This window comes from Gavialis gangeticus, unplaced genomic scaffold (assembly GCF_001723915.1).
Source record: "Gavialis gangeticus isolate Ggan-Ray unplaced genomic scaffold, GavGan_comp1, whole genome shotgun sequence".
Taxonomy (NCBI): domain Eukaryota; kingdom Metazoa; phylum Chordata; order Crocodylia; family Gavialidae; genus Gavialis; species Gavialis gangeticus.
The window spans coordinates 46,270,882-46,293,066 of NW_017729034.1; the positions used below are offsets into that span (position 1 = coordinate 46,270,882).

At 38.6% G+C, this 22,185-nt stretch overlaps 1 protein-coding gene across 1 annotated transcript in view; it reads right to left on the reverse strand.

Annotated features, from left to right (window-relative positions):
• Positions 1–4,886: 4,886 nt before the first annotated feature.
• CHRM3 (cholinergic receptor muscarinic 3) overlaps positions 4,887–22,185 on the reverse strand; it is a 341,501-nt gene continuing 324,202 nt past the window's right edge. Inside the window, exon 2 of the mRNA XM_019527638.1 lies at positions 4,887–10,259. Coding sequence (XP_019383183.1) covers positions 8,439–10,244 — 1,806 coding nt within the window. The 5' untranslated portion in view covers positions 10,245–10,259 and the 3' untranslated portion in view covers positions 4,887–8,438. The remainder of the gene's footprint in view (positions 10,260–22,185) is intronic.

Here is a 22,185-nt window from a genome sequence, read left to right on the forward strand (position 1 = left end):
ATAACTTCTACTGAATATATCTGCAAAACATTGTAGGACACCAACATTTTCTCTGAGATAAAAATTTCCTTGATTTAACTACATTTCATACACAGTTATGTAGTTCTTTCTTAAAAAAATAAAGAAAGAGTTGTGCTTTTTTAAAAATTCAAGTTTTGCATAGATTTTTTTTTAAAGGTTATAAAAGTTGACATTTCCCGTGGTCTTTCCCAGCACATACAATAGTGTTTTGCTTCTGAAAACAACTGTGAGAAAGCAAATCTAACTTTGACTTCTATAGGATACCTTGTATTTCAACTCATATTTAGTTGCAAGTGCAAAACAAGGACAACTCTTGCACTTTTAACAGATAATTTAGAGATCAAGTTTAGAAAATTATCAGTGACCAATTGTGGTTTAGAATACGTTTTAAAATTTAAAGAACACAAATTTATTGTAGGGGCATTATTGTTGCATTTAGGCCTAGATGTGAATTTGGGGGTCCTTTAGCATTTAATTTAGAAAGTTTTGCTTTATTTTGTTTTCAGAATATTTAAGCTTTTTGTTTAACCTTTTTTAATTTAGGACTTTTAAAAAAATAATGACATTTTGAAGCAAGTCTGAACAGAATATTTTGCCATATCTGATATAAACAGAATGTTTCAACATTTCCAAACCACTTCTCTCAATTTTGTCTGAAACTATTCCTGTGATTTAAGTTAAAATGAAGAGACAGAAAAAATAGTTTAAAAAGTGTGCTGGACTGAACATTAGTCATTATGTTTATTGGTTAGGCCCATATCCTAGGATACGTCCACACAATGCAGAATGCACGACAGTGGACGTGGTTGGTGATGGGTTCAGAGCAAATATACCGTTATGTCACTTTTATGCCTCTACCATTCTGATTGGCCTCCAACATAAAAAAAGACCTTATAGCTGTTTTTTATTTTTTACCAGTTCAACATGGCCATGTCCTCTTTCTGTGAGGCTTATCTATACTAGAATTTGTTTGGAGCTACTTCAGTGGCTCCTCATTACTCAAAGATTCCTCCATGTAGAAAATAGCTTCAGAAACTTGGATATATAGGCTTGAAGCCAGACAATGGTAGGATCTGGCCCTGAGACATTATTTCCATTACATTGAGACATCTGATCTTCCCAGTATTTTACCCATGAGTAAGATAAATGTTCACTGTGCCCTTTTGAATAATTTGAAAACTGGATTAAAATCTCCACATTTAGCAGTATTTTTCTGTGGGTGTCTTCTATTGTTAAACACAGCTAATTGAATAGTGTTTACCACAGACTGCAGGCATCATTTTAGTTTAAACATACAACTAATTATTTTTGAGGTATGAAACCAGCAAACCTTTCATTTGAAATTCCTGAAGACCCAATGCCTTCTGCATTACTATCCCACCATTCAGTGCTACACTGCTAAAACAAGGATAGTTCAAAAAGGCTTGACTTGGGCATCACTCTAAAATGTATATAGCATAGCTGATGATGATTTATGTTCTTGGCTTACAAAGCCAATCATATACCGAACTGATTTAGGCACTGGTTTGCATATGTTTATTCACCCTTATGCACAAGAAGGATATGAGCATCTACAAAAACTTTTAATGTCTTATTTTTTTCCAAGCTTTTTGCCAAGTTAAATAAATTGTAAGACTTCACTGAGTTGGAAGTGAGCTGGATCTCCTTACCACAATTAAGCCAAATGTTTTCATCACCACCGTCCTAAGCTCCCTCTGAAACTTGCAACAAGTGTCCCAGTAAAACTCAATCAAAATGTTATTAAACAAAAAAAGAAAAGAAAAAGAAAAGGATGAATGATCTGGACACACTTGCACCATGCATTTTTCAGGGCCAACAGGATAGCAAGATTTTCAGGCTGTGCACAGCTTTACCCAGAAGATCAGCAAATGAAGATGCAATTTCATACCACATGGAAAGCAAGTTCCAGAGGCTTCTCCACCCCCCACCCCCTTATTTTGTTTATATTGGTGAAACCAATAATTCTGAGAAGAGCTTTTTTTTGTCTGAAACAATATTGTACTGATGGCCTACCTTATGTTGACCACATACTTCTCTTCACAGAGGCCAGAGACCTGTAGGATGCTCCACAAGGGTGGATTCCTGTATCCCTGCTGAACCAAACTACAGCTGAGACACAGGAGATGGGCTGCTCAGAGCAACTTGCAGGGTCAGGTTCGGAATAGATACTTTTCCTTCTCCCATCTTAGCCAAGAAAGAATCTGCTCTTAGAAACATAGGGCTTGACTCTGATCTCTGGTGTAAACTAAAGTAACTGTGGTAAAACTGATCAAATTTAACCTAGTGTAGAACTGGTGCCAGGCTTCAACAAGTGACATCCAGGACATTTCTGTCCTTAGTTAACATAAAAGTCCAAAGCCCCTGCACAATGTTTCTAAAAGAAACATTTTTACAAATAAAGAGACTGTATTCTGAGAGTGGCACTCTACAGAAAGTTATAGACTCTTTCCAAGCATGATATGTAGAATATAAGTAAAAACAGAACAGTTGTCAGATTAAAGTTTATGAAGCATTAAAAAAAACCCCAACAACCCTGCCATTTAGACCTTTTTAGCCTAAAGAAGGGAAGGTTGAGAAGGGACTTGATAACTGCTTACTGCTGTATCAGAGGAGTGCATCAGGAGCTTGGTGAACAACTGTTCACTAGGGGACCCCTGGGGAAGACCAGGACCAATGAATATAAACTCCTGGAAGACCACTTCAGGCTTCATACCAGGAAAGGAGACTGGACAGTCACCTCACTGGAGTCACCTAACCCCAGTTGTGGTCCTGCCTAGAGCCGGGGGGGCGGGACTGGACCTAATGATCTGCAAGGTCTCTTCCAGCCCCTAACAATCTATGAATCTATGAATTTTGAGGCTGACAATCCCTGTATAATTTCACATATACTTTCATATAAACAGTACTGTATGTCTACATGTTTAAATGCAGTGCTTAGTTCATACTTACACTGCACTTACACTAGCAGCATATATATTACCCAGAGAGATATAAACACATCTGTGCACAATGTTTTCCTGGGATAGGAATTCTGAATCTTTACCTGTACTCTGTCCACTAACCTATCTCTGTCAGGATTAATTCAAACAATTTTAAAGCACTAAGCAGCTGAAAATATCAACCATTGAAAAAAAAAAGGAAGCGTGTTTATAAATGGCTACAATAACTTTTCTGTAGTCAAGAAAAATAAATAAATAAAAAGACCTCAACATTCAATATTGCAGGATCTACCATGCCTAGATGTGAGTGAAGTGCAGTTATACTAATAAGATGGAAATCTTTTCTCTGTAGTGATACACTAGAATATATGGCAAGCAGAAATTGAAAAAGAGTGAAATTGCTTACCACAGAGAGGAGGGAAAGAAGAAACTATACCATAAATCCTTAGAAATGAAATGAATGGTACAGAGAAGGTAGATTAGGATCTTCTGTTCATCCAGTCTCATAACACAAAAGCAAAGGGTCACTTGAGGACCATGAATTGGCTTAAATCTGAAAGTGATAAAAAGATATGCTTGTACACACAACCCTTATCTCAACTATCAGACTCATTGCCAGGAGATATCATTGAGTCAAATGTCTCTTTTCTAAACTGAAAAGTCTTAGCCTATTTACTGGTAATCCCTTCTCATATGGAAACCCCTCCATACCTCTGATCATCTTGGTTGCACATCTCTGTACCTTTCCTTTTTCTTCTATACCCTTTTTGAGAAGTGGAGACCAAAACTGCACACAATCTTCAAGGCGTGGGTGAATCACAGATTTATAAAAGGGGAAGAATGATACTTACTGCTTTGTTTAGGATTTCTTTCTTAATAATACTTAACATTTTGTTTGCCTTTCTAATTTCACTGCTGCTGAACACTGAATAGATGTTTTTAATGAACTACCCACAATGCATTCAAGATTCCTTTTCTGTGAAGTAACAGTTGACATAAAGTCTATCACCGTGTGTGTATATTTTGGGTATTTTTTCCCCATATATATCATTTTACCTTATCAAAGTTGAATTTAATCTGCCATTTTGTTGCCCATTTCACTCAATTTTGCAAGATACTTCTGTAGTTCTTGGCTTTTACCACCCTGAATAATTGTCATCTGTAAACTTGGCCACCACACTGTTCCTTTCTTTCCAGATCATTTAACAATGTATTAAAAAAAACCAAAAACATGTTTAGAAACAGATAATAAAGATTTTTCAGGGTAGTAAAACTTTCTGAATATCCTAAGAAAAATCCTAGGATAGCTGGACTAAAGCTTGGGGGCCGGATTCCATGATCCTCTGGGGTCCCTTCCAGCTCAAATGTCTATGAAATCTATGAAAGATCAAATGGAAAAGTAGTCAAGACTGCTGGCTAGATGCAATTTATCACATATCTTAGCACAATATCACATAGCTATCTCTACCACATGTGCATATTGTATAATTATGTGTATATATCTGAAACTACTGACACTGTCAGCCAAGAAAGAGATAAAAATAGATTTCCTTTTTGCTTTGATGTTTGCTGTCTGTACAGGAGAAGTGAGTCAACTTTGAGACATGCTTTCATTTGTTCTATCCACAAGATTGATAATGGGCCAAGCTTTCTTCTGGCCATTTTTACAGTAAAGCAACAAAATGCAATGTCTCAGAAAAGGGAAAAAATATTTTAGTAAGGTCATGGATAACAGACAAGTAAGATGACATTGCTCAGCACATCCATTTGGCTGTATTTTTTGTCTCTCAGAACTGTTAGGTCCCCTTATATGATCTGAATACTTAGTAACCATAAATCCCACTGAAGGTAATGGGAACTGAAGGTGCTCAGCACATTTGAAAAATCAGACAATTAATGCATTTCTATATATTTCTTTATATTAGGACAATCAGAAGTACAGAAATAGACCCACAATCTAATTTTACCAGATAGCCATGACAAGAAGTTCATAATTAAAGAAAAGATCTTCTTTCACTATTATACTTTATGCTGGCTTGCTGGGTCAGGCATTAGCATATTTTTATAGAACCTGAAGTTATATAAAATAATCAAATTTCTATCATTCAAATAATTTACACAAGCCCACTACATGCAAGAGCAGGGGTTGCTGAATGTGCAGTTATCTTAGAGAGAGCTTTACAGAATCTGGCATTTTGATATTGTTCTGGCAGCCCATCTTATAAAATTTATTCAGTGATCTAAAAGTCCCTACTGGATGTAAATGAACCTACTCTAATGGGGTCCAATTCTGCACAGCTGAAGTTAATGGGAGCAGACGAAGGCCTGCTGTCCAACTTACTCTGTTGATGTGAAGAGGGTTCATACAATGGAGCTCCTTGTCTGCACTCAATGACAGTTTTACAGCATTTGTGACTCCACTTTCTTCCATCATATCTGAGGCATTACTGCAGCTTTGCTTTGTTAGAAGAAATGCTGTGTTAGATTATATCACGTGTATTGCTTTTTCCTTTCTTGTCCACACATGTAATTATGTGTGTATATATACATAGAAGCAACGGCTATGTTTGTGCATGTATATGTAATCCCTGGGTGTGCATATGTATAAAATGCAAATACATAAACACAAGCAAAATATATATTCATTTGATTACATTTGTTTAGAATTGTATTTTCAAATAAGCCAAATTTAGAAAATTTTATAGTGCATGTTCCATTAAGTAAATAGAAAAGTAAATTAATCTATGCTACAATATGTGTATACATACATAATTTTTTATGTCTGCAAATAACATTTTCAAGCCTGTTCACACATCAAGGACCAGATTGTTTATTTTTTCTCTGAAAACAATCCAAAGGTTTTAACTCTTCCTATCATGTAAACAATGCCGACAGTTGTTTTCAGAAGAAGCTTAGCTGTGTTAAAAAAAAATATTTGCCACACAACAATATGCCATAGATTCTCTTCCTGAACTCTAGTTTCCTTCCTGGCTCTCACATTTTGTGTATGGAGGGCAATATTTAGATATCAGAAGATAACAATATGGCAATATCTATATATCTATATAGCTATATCTATAGATATAGCTATATATATGTTAAAACATTAGTTAGGTCAACTTGAGTAATGAAATGAATTTTAGATACTCATTTCTTTGTGTCTCAGTTTTGCAGAATAAAGTTCTGCAATTTTCTATGAATATTAGAAGACAGACTAGGGGCTCTTAAAATAAATCTTTGGTTTTATGTGCCTAAAAGAGCTGATCCATCAGTTATTGTCTTCTCCACCATTAAATGTGACTGTCACATACAGCTCAAAATCTACTTTTTCTTAGTTTTTATTAAACCTAAAGCATAGCGTGCAAACTTTGTTTTAGATTGGCATTTTACCAGAACTCATACAAAGAAATGAGCAATGTATGTCAGGAATATGAACACTTGGTTTAGTGCCATAAAAGCTTGGTATAGTCTATTCATTGCTCAAGCAAACCTTTATGAATCACTTTAAAAGGATACTACAGTTGAAGACTGAAGAGCAATACTTATCAACATTAAATAAACATTTGGTGAAATATGTATAAATATTTCTTCATATAAACATAACACAAAATTAAATAGTTCAGATACACAGACACCATTTAATATACTTCCACTGTTGTCAAAATCATCTGTAAACACCATCTCACACTGAATACAAAAGCAGCTTTTACACTGGTTCTGTGTTCACAACACTGATGCCCCTTTAAAAAGGAAGGGGTTTCTTTTCTTATTTTTATTTTTTATTTTCAGCAAAATAAGACTGCGAGAAAAAAAAAAGTTTTGGTCAGCTCAAAGGATAATACAAAGTACAAATTTGTCTTTCAACATGTAACTAAATCAGATTTGGAACAATATGTAAAAGTACAGTTCTTTCCTCAGGGGATCTCTGACTTTTATAAGGTACACACTGTTTGGTGCAGATCACATCATAAATACCAGGAAACACTGGTCATGTCTAAGCTATAAATATTAAAGCCCTTTTAAAATTTTTCTTTATCAGAAAGTGCCAGGTTTTAAGTTGGTGATTGCCACTATTTTTTGTTACATGGATTGTGCCAGGGTTGAACATAATTAGATGCATTTATCTTGATAAGTTTAAAACAGATTGTGAAAAAAACATGTTTGAATGAATGTCCTTCAGTTTCAAAACAGTGCAAGATTTCTTCTACACAAACCTCTTGCATCTGGAGGCGATACTAACAGTCTGTACAAGTGCAAGGTCCCCTCTAAGTTTGTATGAAAAAGAGAAAATTACAAGTCCCTTCACTTTAAATACAGCCATTCAGTCTGGGAAAACTACAAATCCCTGAATCCCATGCCCTCTACCTTAAGTTTAGTAGCTAGGCTCCACTACCTACAATTCTTCTGGTGAGGTATGAGCACTTGGACTCATGCAGCACTGCATACACCTACCTGTAGTTTTATCAGGCTGTATCTCTGTATTAAAGTTCAGGTTGATATGTGCACATGGGAAAATTCTGTACTGAGCTCACAGTGCAGTTCAGCCAGCTCCATTCCAAATCTCTGTGAATTGCACTGGGTTTTAAAGATAAATTAGAAGGACAAGTAGAAAATAATGAAATAAATCTACACTTGGAGAATAATTTGCCAGATAATTTATTTCACTCATATACCACAATGATGGGAGCCATGTAAAGACCTACACTGATAAATCACTTCTTTCCTGGTATATGTCCATGTGTGTCTAAATATATATTATGTGACTGTGAGTGTACATTGTGTACTTTCTCTCATGTGTACACACATACATACACATGCGCACACGCACATGCACACACACACACACAACATGAGCTGCAAAATTAGGTACTGAATAAGGTTTAAGAATCAGAGCTACAATTAACAATACACCAAAAGAGGAGAACACAAGGAAGCTCAACGAGGACAACAAGAAGTAGTTTTGCAACCTATACAGTGTTTTAAATAATTTCATACTCATGTTTTGCTAGCTTGCTGTGTCCAGATGTGACCTAACTTGAAACGTGTTGGATTCCTTGGAAAACAGTTGGTCTAGCTAGATGTGGTTACCTGAGATCCCAGAGTTGATTAAAATCAAAGACCTGGGCAGATCAGTAATGAGTTTATAATTGCTATACAACTTGTAACATTGTAGGAAAACTTTATTAAGTCTTTCATTTCCTTAATAAAAACCTTGAAGTGTATTTGTTTTTGCTGAATTCAGATTTGATTTTCATACTAAACTGGATTTATTAAAAGGAAACATAAGCTGGCAGCTGCTTTCATGTTTTTCATGATGATCAAACATTTTCATCAGCACTCTGGAACCGCCCTTCCTCCCAAACTCATTCTCCCTTTGCTGTCGAGATATATATATATATACACACACACACACACACATATATATCTGTATTTTTTCATTTGTTAAAAAATACTATTCTAGGAAGCCTCCCGAGGGATCCGCTTATGAAAAATGACTGACTGCCTCTGCTGATACTGCTGTTTGCGTCGTTTCCGTTTGTCACACTGGCACAGCAGTAACGTCTTGAATGTGGTTCTGAAAGTTTTGTTACACAGTGCGTAGCACATAGGGTTCACTGTGCTGTTGATGTAACAAAGCCAATACCCCAGGTTCCAAAATGTCTTGGGAATACAGCCCTCACAAAAGGTATTCACCAGAACCATGATATTATATGGGGTCCAGGTGATAATGAAGGCAAGCAAAATGGCACTGAGTGTCTGTGCTGCTTTCTTTTCTTTAATAAGTGACATTCGTTTTCGCTTGGTGATCTGACTTCTAGTCTTCAAGGCAAACTTTTTTGCCAGAGTGGCTTCCTTAAACGACAGAGGCAGGGCTGCAGGTGTCGTAGCCACGGATGAAATGCCATCGGCAGTCTTTGTTTCTGCTGCTGACCCTGGTTGAACTGGAAGCTTAGAAAAACTCTTCTGGAAAATCCCCTCATCCTCCACACTCTTCTGAGCATGCAGCTTTTTATGTTTCCTCTCCTTTGATTCAGTGTCAGATTTCTGCAGTTCATCCCCTGACACGTGCAAATCTTCTGAGGAGGGTAGCTTTGTGGAGTTGAGGATGGCACTGTGACCAGGAAGCTTCAGCACAATGGAATAAATGGCTCTCGTCTCCGAGGCAATGTCTTCTTCATCGGAGGACGCAGAGTTTTCAAGAGAGGCGGCAGCATCATTGTTGTTCCAGCTGTCACTACTGCTGTGCTCCTGATCCCCTGGATCTGCGCTGGGTTTCCAGCTCTTTGCTGTGAGCCAGAAGTGGCAGCGTCTGAATTTCCTTCTGTTGGAGTGTTTCAGGCTTTGCTGCTGCAGCTCATAGCTGCTGCAGCTTCTGGAACTGCCAGTTTGGTGGACAAACTGCACTGCCTCTGCTTCGGTGCCAGAGGCTTGTAGCCCTGCTAACTCTTTGGTGCGTTTCTCTGTCTCCTTGTAGATCCTCCAGTACAAAATACTCATAATGGTGACCGGCAAATAAAAGGCAGCTATGGCGGTGCCAAAAGTGATGATAGGTACACTTAAAAACTGGATAAAACATTCATTGGAAGGCACAGTCCTTTCCCCAACAAAATACTGCCAGAACAAGATGGCAGGGGCCCAAAGAATGAATGAGATGACCCACGCTAAGCCAATCATCACTCCAGCCCTTTTTGTTGTTCGTTTAGCTCTGTATGTAAGTGGCCTAGTGATGGAAAAATACCTGTCAAAACTTATGACAAGGAGATTCATGACAGAGGCATTGCTGGCTACATAGTCAACGGAGAGCCAAAGATCGCAGGCCAAGTCCCCCAAAGTCCATTGGTCCATGATGATATATGTGGTGGAAAGGTTCATGGAAATAACACCGATGATCAAATCGGCACAAGCAAGGCTGAGCAGGAAATAATTGTTGACTGTTTTCAGTTGTTTGTTAACTTTAAATGCTGCAATCACTAGAATGTTTCCTATGATTGTCACCAGTGCCAGGATACCAGTGAGAAAAGCAATCAAAACTACTTGCAACACAGTATGTCCACCAAGAGGGTCTTTGCCTGTTTCATTCCGGGATGCATTGGTTGCTTCTACAGAGGTGAAGGAAAAATTCTCATTTTTTTGGGTGAAGTCATAGCTGCCAGTGAATAATGTTGTATCATCAACAGGTCCTGGTCCTTGGGTATCTCTGTTCCAGAAGGAGCTCACATTTGAAAGCAAGGGGGAGATTGTACTGTTATTGTGCATGATCATTGTGTCTCTGACAGTCTGTAGAAAAAGAAAGAGAAAAACAGATGCTAAATAAAGAGAACTTTTTTTTGTAACTAGGTAGCACTTCAGAAGACTATCAGTTAAAACAAATATTATATACCAAATACATCACTGATCTCACTCAAGTTAAATGATCAATTAATATTGGTTGTCCTTAATATCTCTGGACTGTTAATTAAACAATCCCCAATGAACCAAAACCAGAGGTGTACTCTACTATATATGAATCTGAACCCATAACAAGAGCCAAATATCACTATCTTTATGAAAGATCAAAACAAACACTTATATCTTACCATACTATTACTTTGTGATGTTCAAAATCTGAACCAGATTTAAATTTTGCCAATTGATCTTCCATCTCTACTTGCCTTGTATAATACTACAAACAAATTATAATAATTATAAAATTATAATAATACTCCTGCTTTTCATTACTTAAACTAGAGTTAAATGGGGCCCATATTAAAACTGGCTAAATTTGGTGTCAGCCAGACATCCATGACTCACATTTTGGAAATGTACTCTTTGTACATTCAGTTGTTCATGTTTTATAAGTACATGTATATATGCAAACTTGGACCAAAAATTCTGTGGACCTAATAGTTTCATTATATCACAGGGCTAATACATTAAAGCTGATCTACCGAGTCAAGATAAAATACTCAGAAAGGGCACTTGCCTTTTCATTAACCATTTTATGAAAATGGGAAGGATTATGAAATTGATTCATGATCACAGAAACAGTACATTTTTCTTAAGAACTTACATAAAATCAAGGTCTCTCTTAAAATATTGATTTTCTCTCTCCTCACTTTATCAAGTTCTTTGATATCTGACTAGGGAGCTCACACATGTAATTGTAAATAAATAAGTAAATAAATAAATTTTATCATAAAAACTCAAGTATTTTTTGTATAAGAAGCCTACATCTAAGAGTAGCAAAAATACCTTGTCTTTGTCCTTTAGGTGAATCCAGAGTTGATATATAATGGTTTAAAATAATAGAGTGAGGTGGGGATCTGAGTTCTTTGGAATGATAAGGAACCTAATTTTAACTGCCTAAATAATGCTTTAACTTAAAGCATTTTGTACATTGTTACCAAGTCAGGTGGTGAACTGGGTAAATAGACTGATGCCTACTCCACTTAGAGTTAATAAAAAGAGCATATTCTGGTAACCAAAGGTGAATAAATTCAATCCATTCAGTAAAAAAAGCAGGGCTATAGTGATTGTGCTTTGTTCAAATCTGATCTAATACAATCAGATTTTAGTGCATTCATAATTATAGCACCGGGGTGTTCAATAGAATAATTAGAGAGGAAAAAATAAGTATTTCTACAATTGTTCCAATATTTACTGGCATGCCAGTCACAGCCAAGCATAATGTAACACACACTATTATGTCAAGTCATATCATAATAAAAAAATATTCCAGGAAAAAAATCAATAGAAAAAGTATTTCAGGCAATACAAAGGGGGAGGGGAGAGCTACTATACTAGCAATTAGCATACAATGGGCATGTCTACACGAGATGCTATGTCAGTGTAGTAATGAGCTACAGTGATGTAGCTCATTGCTACAGCGACGTAGCGTCAGACACAAACCGTGATGCCGATGCTACATCGCTATAGCAACAAGCTACAACACTGTAGTTCACCGCTATGCTAAAACTAACCATGAGACACTGGGACTGCACAGTGATGATGAGTACTATGCAGTCATTTGCGCAGCAAGAGGCATGTGTAGACGTGCCCTACGTGTATCTCTTCTTTTATTATTATCATTATTAAAGTATCAAACAGTTTCACTAAAGCACAAAAGGGAAGAATTTGATCTAGAAAAGATTAGATAATTCAATTTGTGGTAAATATAAGTTTTTATTGGTTTTAAAAATAAAATAAAGTAGCTTTCCATAACATGACATTATTTGCCATGTTATATGTTACATTAGACTCTACCATTAATGCCATGTTTGTAGTACTGTAAAAGCTATAGATAAATGAATTTTTGCAGACTACAAAATGTTTTTTAAAATGACATTTCTTAGATTTTTTATTGAAAACTCATTTTCAGAGGATATTTCTTTGCCATCAATAATAATAAAAAAAACTGTTTATCAAAAACAGCAATTTGTGATGGAAAGCAATTTCAATGTAAACATTTCTAACCAGGTTCGAATTGTATACTGGGTACATAATGGAAGGTAAAAAAGTGGGAGGATTCAAGAAATAGGAAAGCATTTATTATTTTGTATTAAATAGCTTCACAAAGAATAAACACTGAAGCCAAAATAGGATGAATTTAGTGTGAGGAGACAATGTGGGTGTCCTGGGTCCAGTATTCTTTAACATCTTCTTTAATGATTTGGATGATAGGGTTGAGTGCATGCTTAGCAAATTTGCAGATGACACTAAGTTGGGTGGAACTGTAGGGCTAGGATCAAGAAGGACCTAGATAGGCTGGAGAAATGGTCTGCAGTCAGATGAGATTCAAAAAGGACAAATGCAAAGTTCTGCACTTGGGACAGAATACAAGGACCTAGGGGTTACAGGAGACCGTAAGTGGAACATGAGCCAACAGTGTGATCTTATTACAAAAAACCAAAAAACAAGCCCTCCAAAAAACAACCCAACAGTATACTGGATTGTATTAATAGAAGTGTCACCTGAAAATCAAGGGAGGCAATTCCTCCACTGTATTCAGCCTCATCTGGCAAGGCTTCATCTGGAGTACTGTGTCCAGTCTAGGGCCATACACTTCAAGAAGGATGTGGACAGTTTGGAAAGAGTCCACTAGAGGGCGGGGGAGATGTGATTATGGTTCTGGGAAGCAAGATTTATGAGAAAAGGCTAAAAGAGCTAGGGTTATTTAGTGTGAAGAAAAAAAACACTGAAGAGGGATTTGATAACAGTCTTCAAAAACTTGAAGGGAATTATAAAGAGGATGGAGAGGGGCTTTTCTCTGTGGCTCTAGAGGACAGAACAATGGGCAATGGTTTCAAGCTGCAGTAGGGGAAATATAGGTTGGAGATTAGGAAGAACTTTCTGACTATGAGAGTAATCAAGCATGGGAACAAGCTACCTAGAGAAATTACGGAATTTCCATCCTTGGAAGTTTTCAAGAAGAGATTAGACAGAGCCTTGGCCAGAATGGTTTAGTCAAGAATGACCCTACCCTGAGCCAGGGACTGGATTAGATGACCTTGTGAGATCCCTTCCAGCTCTAGTTTCCTATGATAATCTTATACTAAATAAAAGATACTGTAGCAGTAGCAGCACTCTTTAAATAAATATCTGACCTTCTGGGAAGCTATGGCAGAAGCTCAACATTTTAGGCTTTCTTACAATACTATATAGATCATATGATTCAGAGACAAATTCTGAGAAATTTCTGAGAGGGAGCAGTACAAGCGTTCAGTTTGCAGCCTCACAGTCCTGAGCGGGGGAATGGGGTGGTTGGGAAAAACTCCCCACGCCTTCCCCAGACCTGGGTCATCAGAGTCTGAGGAAATGCAGGGAGCCTTGTCATGCTGCTCGGCTCCCTCCCTCTGGTCTGCACCTTCACTTCACTCCTGGTCTGCAGGAGTGGAGCAAAGGAGAAAAGGCCCCCACTCTGGGGAAGGCACAGGGGAACCTACTGCTCAATTCCTGATCACAGACTTGTCAAATGGACAGGCGTTCATTCTTATATGGGAAACTCTCTTGCAGGGGAGATCTTCCAGGTGTCACTCTGGAGGATCTTTCTCCCATAGGGGGCATGTTTCCTTTGGGTAAAACTCAATTAATAGATGTACATTCCTAATTTCTACCAGGAAATTGGTGATTTCCCTGTTAAAGACATACTGCCTGTATGGATAATAGATTCTGCTGAGAAGTTAGCTCCATAGCCTTGTTGTATGTTGACTGTGGAATGAGAGCTATTGTGTTAGCAGTTAGCCTAGGCTATTTTTGCAAATCACTGCATGGGGCTGTTCTTCTGAAATTATATTCTCCCTCTATTTTGAAGGAATGGTGATGAGGTGGCTTCTGGTTTAGCTAGATCACATCATGTGCCTGAGTGAAGAAAAATGATGGTTGTATGAGCCATTGTTAACTGAGTATCAGCAGCGATATTGCTATCCATCAGATACATTACTGGATCAATAGAAAACATGCTTGTTGAAGTGGTAAAATTGGGAATGAAAGCTATCTTTTTTTTACAGTTCACACATATGATGAGGTTAACCTAGACCAGTACAAGAGAGATTTTAATTGGCTACACTTGCCAACTGCATGTCAGATATGATTAATGTCAGAGAAAGCAGAATTTTCTTCACTGACATTAAGGAACAGAGGACAGAATGAAAGAAAAAGGGGGGAAAAACACCTTCTACAATAAAGCTGTATGACAAGGGTGACATCCATCATTTGGGTTGCTGATTGTGAAGCTTCAAACACAAGTCCATAACTTGGATTATATTATTAAAAAAAAAAGTTTAAACTCAAACTCAAATAAACTTAAAATCCTTCCGAAAGAACTAGCTAGAGAAACAGACCAAGGTATTCCAGGAAATAAAATTCTCAGAGCAGGGACAGGTGTGAAAAATATATTCCCTAAGAATTAATAATAAAAACATTTGTTGCTTTGATAGGGCTTTACATTTCCAAAGCATAGCACAAACCTCAAATAACTGAAGTGGTAACCTCTGTGGAAATGGATAGCAAAGCTACTAAAGAAGAGATATAAAACAAGCCCTGGCATAACCTAATATACATATACTGTATCATACCCTGGTAAACAAGATGACAGTTACGGATTATGTTACAGCAGGTATACAAATTACTGCCAATTGCTATGAATTTTCACTCCACATGGAGCTGCTGTTGTTTCAACTAATAGCTCATGTATGGGCCTAGACATTTACATTTGAACTTATGTTGACCATAGAGATAGCTGAAGTTGCAGCTGCAACAAAAAAAATGTTTTGGAAATGTCTAGACTCCGGAGACTAATACTTAAGACACTCTTCTAAAAGGCAGGAGGCTTTAGTTCAGAACCACTGTATTTCTGAATCAGAGTATAGATTTAAGCCAAGGTCAGGCACTCTCAGGAGAGTGCCTTTATCACTAGACTGTAGTCACTTTTACTTGCTCTTAATGAGCATTTGAGTGGTCCTTGAAGAGAGGAAGAGAGGCAACAGGGAAGATTCAGAGCACCCCATCTCACAGTGGTTAGGGAAGCATCCTAGGAAATAAGTGTTACACTTCAAATCCCCTGAAACAGGAAAACAGTCCTCTGGGGCCCGCATCCCTGTGGAGCAATGGATAAATGCCTATTTCCCTGTATATATTAAAAATGCCAAACAAAGCTCTTATTTTCATTTGAATCACATCATTCCATTTTTGTTTTGTGATAAACGCAATCTATCTACGTATACACGGTGTTTGGATTCATCCAGGTTGAATAAGTAGTAAGATCAGGGTGTCTGACACAGGCTCACTGTTTCAAGAAGTGCCATAAGACCACTAACTTCCTCATGCCTAACACTATAGAGAACCAGAAAGGATCATCTCAGTCCAAAGGAATACACCTACAACAATGTCAGACAAGGTTCTTTGGGTAACTCTGATATTCTTTATTAGACCAACTCAAATAGTTGGAAACATTCTTCTTTGCAAGCTTTCAGGTAAAAATACCCTTCATCAGGCTGCAGTTGGTGTGTTCTCTTCTTGGATGGGATGAATAGTAAAGAAGCCAGAGGCTGGTATGCATGCAAGAAAGCCAGTCACTGAAGATGTAAATTGAGGAGTCAGTGGGTGAGATACGGGTTGGGAGTGAGGGGGAAAGGTAATGAATGTAGCTGGTAAATAGTGGGGAGGTCCCTGGGGAGTCAGATGTTAGGCAGGTTATAATGTGTCATAAATCCAATGTCTATATTTAGTCCAAGATTTTTTGTATCTAGTAGGTTGATGAAGTGAAGTTTGTAGGCTCATCTGTGAAAGGTGTTTTGTAAATTCCCTTTGAGGATTAGAACTGAGAGACTGGAGAGAGAGTGGTTTTCTTATGAGAAATGTGCTCCCACAGGTAAGTGGATATTCTTGTCTTTGATAGATTTCCGGTGTGTGTTCATTTTGGTATGTAGCTGTTGTTTGGACTCTCCCACGTATTTTCCATCAACACATTTGGTGCACATGCTTCCTCAGCCTGACGAAGGGTATTTGTACCCAAAAGCTTGCAAAGAAGAATTTTCCAACTGCTTGAGTTGGCTCTGCTCCTGTCCACTCTGAGTCCAGCCCTGGGCCAGCCCAAACACCAGGAAGAGGCTGGCACCACCCCTGTCAGGAGCGCACACCTCTGAGGGCTCAGCTGAGCAGGGCAGGCAGGGATTGCTGGTTACAGGGTGGGCTAAGGCAAATTTGGGCATTGCTATAGCCCCCCCAACATTGCCCCTAGCACTGCCCCTGCCTGCAGGGTATGGAGGCCCACCCCATAGACCCTTGGCAGCAGCAGCACAAAAAGGGGAGGGGATCTTTGCTCCCCCTTTCCCTCCACTGGAGCCCAGGCCCCAGTAAATCCTCCTCTGCCTAGCAGGACTAAAAACAAGACCTATCAAAGGAAGGATGAGCTCCCTGTGAGCCAATGGCCATCCATACCTGGAGAGGAGATGGGCACCACCAAGTCACTCTGCTTGAAGAATCACCAATGATGCATAGCAACTCAGCTCAGAATGGAGGAGGGTTGTTATAGCATTTAAGGTACCCCAACGGTTGCAGCCGCTTTAGGACTAACTTGACTTGAAGAAAAGAAAAAACCACCACCAAATGGAATGATCACAATCATTAATGGAAAGATGGTTTGAAAACATATTTTACAAATCATAGAATTAGTTACCTTTTATGATAATTTTTCAGGAAGAAAAACATGTTTATGCCTCAACCATACAAAATTATTTCACTACTGATAATGTATTTTAGAAGGTAGTAAATGGGTGAAATGCAACATCAAGGCGCAATATATTAAAATTGAAAATTGGATTATAATGAAATGCATTGTCCTGTCCTTTTTATGTGTTCACAGAACCACCAAGCTTGGCTGTCTGATATTTGGCTAAGTGTCTTTACCAAACTTTTCAAAAGTGGCTACTTCTATTGTCTCAATTGGCATTTAACTACCAAGCTGAGGAAGCTAAAGCACGCATTCAGCTTCCAAAGGCACCAGTGATCACTTCTAAATATCCTGGTCTCATTTTCTTTGTTTACTATAAAAAAGGGCCTGCTTAATCTTACCTATTCACAGATATGTTGGGAGGTGTAATGAATTATAGCGTGCAAAGCACTACGAGATCTATGAATGTGAAGTTGTTGTTGACAACAATTGTGGAATGGGGAGCAAATATTTTTATCCATTTTTCCTTTCTAAATTTTGAATGGGTTTTCTTGTATACCCCCTGTTGCCAAAACAGCTTTCCAAGTTTGTTTTTGTTGTTTTGTTGTTTTTGGTATTTTGCCAAATACCATTTATCTATTTCAAACCACTCCTAAAAGCTTATTTTGTGTCACAAGTTGTACACTCACTGACAGTCAAATATAGTTGCAGTATCTACTGTAGTGCTAAAAGCTGTAAGTTAGACACACTACCTAACTGAGAAGAGGTGGGAATTAGGGGATGGCCCGTGAGTTAGGGAGTAGGTAGGGAGTTAGAGAAAAACAAAAGACCTACAGAAGCTTGCCTACTACTCCACGATAAAAACTGTTGTTAGTTTTCCTCATGCCTGACTGTCTTTATTGAACCTAGATATCATTATATCCACCATGTGCACTGGCTGACTGTTGACAGTATTTGTAGTTGCCTTTAGATCCCACATCCTTTCAAACTTGGATGTTTTGTTCAGTGGGTGTCATCATAAAAGCAACAGCTAGAACAAAGTACCATGCTATGGTACTTGAGATACCACAGCAGTTCAACAGCTGGGAAATGCCAATTTTTAATATTAACATCCATTCATATATAACAGAACATGAATATAAGAATGAATATGTGATAGCATCTTTCAGGGCAAATATTTGAAAACTTAACATGTTTCATTTTGACTGTAATTTACAAATCCAAATTTATGGGTTTGGCCCCAAAAGTTTTGGCATTACAATCTAATAATTTATCATTTATGAGTTGTATAATTCTGCTGCATATCTTTCTGAAATAATTTCTATAAATAATACATCTAAATCATAAAACATAATCCTTTTTAAGCACATGGATTAAAAGATATTCATATTTCCTGTATAAAAGTGTAGAAGCATCTTCAGATGCTTAGAGAGTCATTCACGTCATAATTTTTAGAGCTTCAGAAAAATCCAGTCCTAAGACGTTTTCATATTATTCTAGTGATAATTTTCAGGAGTTTAGTGGCCAGCCTATATTATCCCAAATATCTCTGAAATGAATCAGGGTGCAGTCACTTGAGAATTAGTTGTACCAAGAATATAATATTATATAGGTTACTGTATTACTTTACTAGACACAGCAAATCCACAGTAGCTAATGTATGAAAATGATACATGGAAAAGTGAAGAGCAAATCCTTTGAAAACCTCATTTAAGGAAGTGTTCCTCTTTTGTTATAGATGTTAAAACTAATTAAGCTTTGTTAAATCAAAATGACACTCAACTAATCAAATCTCAGATATTAATTAACATGAAGGAGTATAGTCTTATACTGACAGAGCACTCTCTAACTTCTTTACAATTTACTTTTCATCCTTCCCACTCTGCACCATAAGTCTCACACAGAGCATGGAAAACACATAAAATACATTTTGAAAATTAGTCAGAAATACAGTGAAATTCTGCCAGCTTTACTAATTCAAATAATCCCACTGAGTTGAATGGGATAATCTGTATGAGTGTAGAACCCATATTTGGCCTTTAGGGTTATGAGGCTTGATTTTTTACTTTTATATGCAAGGCTAAGGAGTGAACTGAAAAAATAAAAACTTCCATTAACTAATGTAATTCATGGGACATCTGAGCATTTGTGTTTAACTCACTCCCTCTCCAGCCCAAGCAAAATCTCTCTGTTAGAAGATTGACTATATTTTTCTTGGTGTTGTTATTTGTCCAAATATAGTGCCTAGGGGCCCTGCTAATAGACAGAGGACTCTGCTGTCCTAAGGGCTCTACAAATGCTCTGCTGTTCCCCTTTGACAGATCACTCAGCTTCACTTACCACTGGATATTTCAGAGTCCACTTAAAAGATGAAGTCACATGGAATGTAACTACTGGGCTTATTAACTTTACTGTTTCCCCTGGGTGCAAAAGATAAACCCTTTACCTTTAAAATGCTTAATGTGGAATAAATATAGCAGAAATAAGCATCCTGTATAGAGCAAATAATTATTTCAAGGTTTCTAGGTGCATTTCTCTCATTTTTACTGAAAATGAAAACAATAATTTTGTTTGAGCTAATGTATGTTATCAAACCTGTCATGGCATGTTAACAAAGAAAAATGCTCGTACAAGAAAAAAATAAGTGCTGCTTTTATTTTTACTATGTTTGTCTAGCAATCCAATTGTAAATTGTATGGGAGTAATTTGACTAAATTACTGTGAAGCATATTGGTTAGCAATTTTGGCAGGTTTTTTAAACTGCTTATAAATATTTCATTTTCATTATTTCATCAGATCTAATTGATATCAGGGCTATTGTTCAACAAAGTTTGTTGAAAGTAATCCAGGAACCGATCATACTATACAGTAGCCATGATATCCCAAATGGGGGTTGTATGAAAATCATGGAAACAAAACTGTAAGAAGAGTTGAAAAGTGTACCTTGTTTTTGTTTAGCAGGCCTTGAAATAACCTTGGTTTCATTTTTTCACAACATTTTCTGATTATTTTAATCAAATGTCACATTTAAAGTATTTTCAAAAAGAATAATATTGATTTATCAAAATGACCTTTTTCTGTAAAGGTCACTAAATAAAACCATTGGTAATTATTATGAAAGTAACTCTGGTTAAAAATCAGAAAATGTTACTAAAATGGAAAGTTTCAATCCTATCCCATTTTTTTGATTACAAGTTCATTGTAAGAAGTTAATTTTGGGAAAAAAAAACATATAAAAAATCTTCATTACAAAAACCTGAAAGCAGGTTTATCTCAGTGGTGTAACTAAAGAAAGGTAGAGTAAAAGGGGTAACTTGCCTGGGTGCTAACTTGGTAGGGAGGGCAAAAAAGAAGCCATTGACACTGGTAGCCATGTGTTTGCTATTGTGAAGCAGAAGTTGCTGCCTCTGCTTTACCCAGGGCACCTAGCCATGTTCCTACACTGCTGGTTCAACTGAAAACATTATCTTTGTGGTACATGGATAATGCCAGATGAATTGGAAGAGATTAGGTTGGCCTCTGATCTCCCCTTTGCAGTTGGTGGGTTGGGGAGCAGGTAAGAAGGCAGAGAACCCTAATGCTCTGGCAGGTCACCAGGTAGCCTTTTGTCACTTACATTTTCCTCCTTCCTTACCTGCGTTCAGCAAGGTGAAAAATTGTAATTCAGTTCCTCCAAAATGAAATACTGTATTTACTTGCATACCACATGCACCTTTCCCACCAACATCAGCCCTCCAAAATTGGGGTGTGTATCTTAAGCAGGGAAGCAGATTGCCCTTTACTGGAAGAACAGGGTGGAATTGAGCAACTAGACAAGAGGCACATCTACAACAGATGCTTAACTGAACGGTAGTGTAGTTTACTGCACAGTAAGTATGCACATCTATATGTGTGCATGCTTACTGTGCAGTAAAAAATTCCTAACTGTGAGTAAATTTGACATCTGCACATGCAGGTATCAAATTTATTCACAAGTAGTTACTGCACAGTAACACACATGTATATATGACACAGGAGCAAATTTGGTCCCAGGCCAGCCCTGCCACCAGAGGACAGGCCTGAGGCTAGCCCCAGGACTCTGGCTGGGAACCTCTATTGCAGCCCCTGCACAAGCTCTTAAAAGCCTGCAGGCATTTTGAGCCCTGGGGCGCACACACACGGAACCTGAGGGCACTCAAGGCCCCTGTGTCCCCCTGGGCAGGCTGCAGGTCTGCTGCCCCAGCCTGCCAGATCCCTGGCATTGCTGCCTGGCACTACAGTGCTCTGCAGCTGCCAGGCCTGCAATGTCCAGGCCAGAAGGGTGCTGCAGGCTGCCAGCACCCAGGTCCAGCTGCAGACAGCTTCTGGCTGCCAGGGCCAGCTCCAGCTGTGCTCAGGCCATCCCCAGCAGCCTGCCCTGAACCTGCCCTGTTGTAGAGGTAACAGTTTTACTACTGCCCTTGCAAGAGTCTAGTGCAGGGGCAGGCAATTATTTTGGGCGGAGGGCCACTTACCCAGTTTTGGCAAGCTGTTGAGGGCCGCATGGGTAGCCCCACCCCTTGACAGGTGTCCTGTCCCCTGGTCACCATCTTGGGACCAATGTCTTGGGACCAGTGTCCCAAGGCCAGCACTGGTGGGGCCCAAAGCAGGGCTCAGGCTGGCAGGGGTCTATGAAGCCAGGCTGGGTTGCATAAGCAGGGAAAGGGGGAGCTGGCTCGGCTCCATAGAGACCCTACCGGCTGGGACCCTGCTGCCCTGCTCTGGGCTCTGCTAGCACTGGCCCTGTGCTCCCATGCCTGCTCACTCCCAGTGCCCCCCCAGCCCCACAGTACAGGTGGGGCGCACAGCCCCGAGCCCCTGTTTGCTGGCAGGGAAGGAGCTGGTACGGAACACAAGGAAAAGCGGCCCCTTGCACTCACCCACCCCACGGCCCATGCTCCCTATTTCAGCTGCTTGCAGCTCACACAGGGCTGTCCCAAGCAGGCACAGGCAGCCCCACATTGACTGTGAGCAGCTGCAGCACAAAGCATCAGCCATGGGGTGGGGCTGGGGCCGCTTTTCCCACATGCTCAGCAA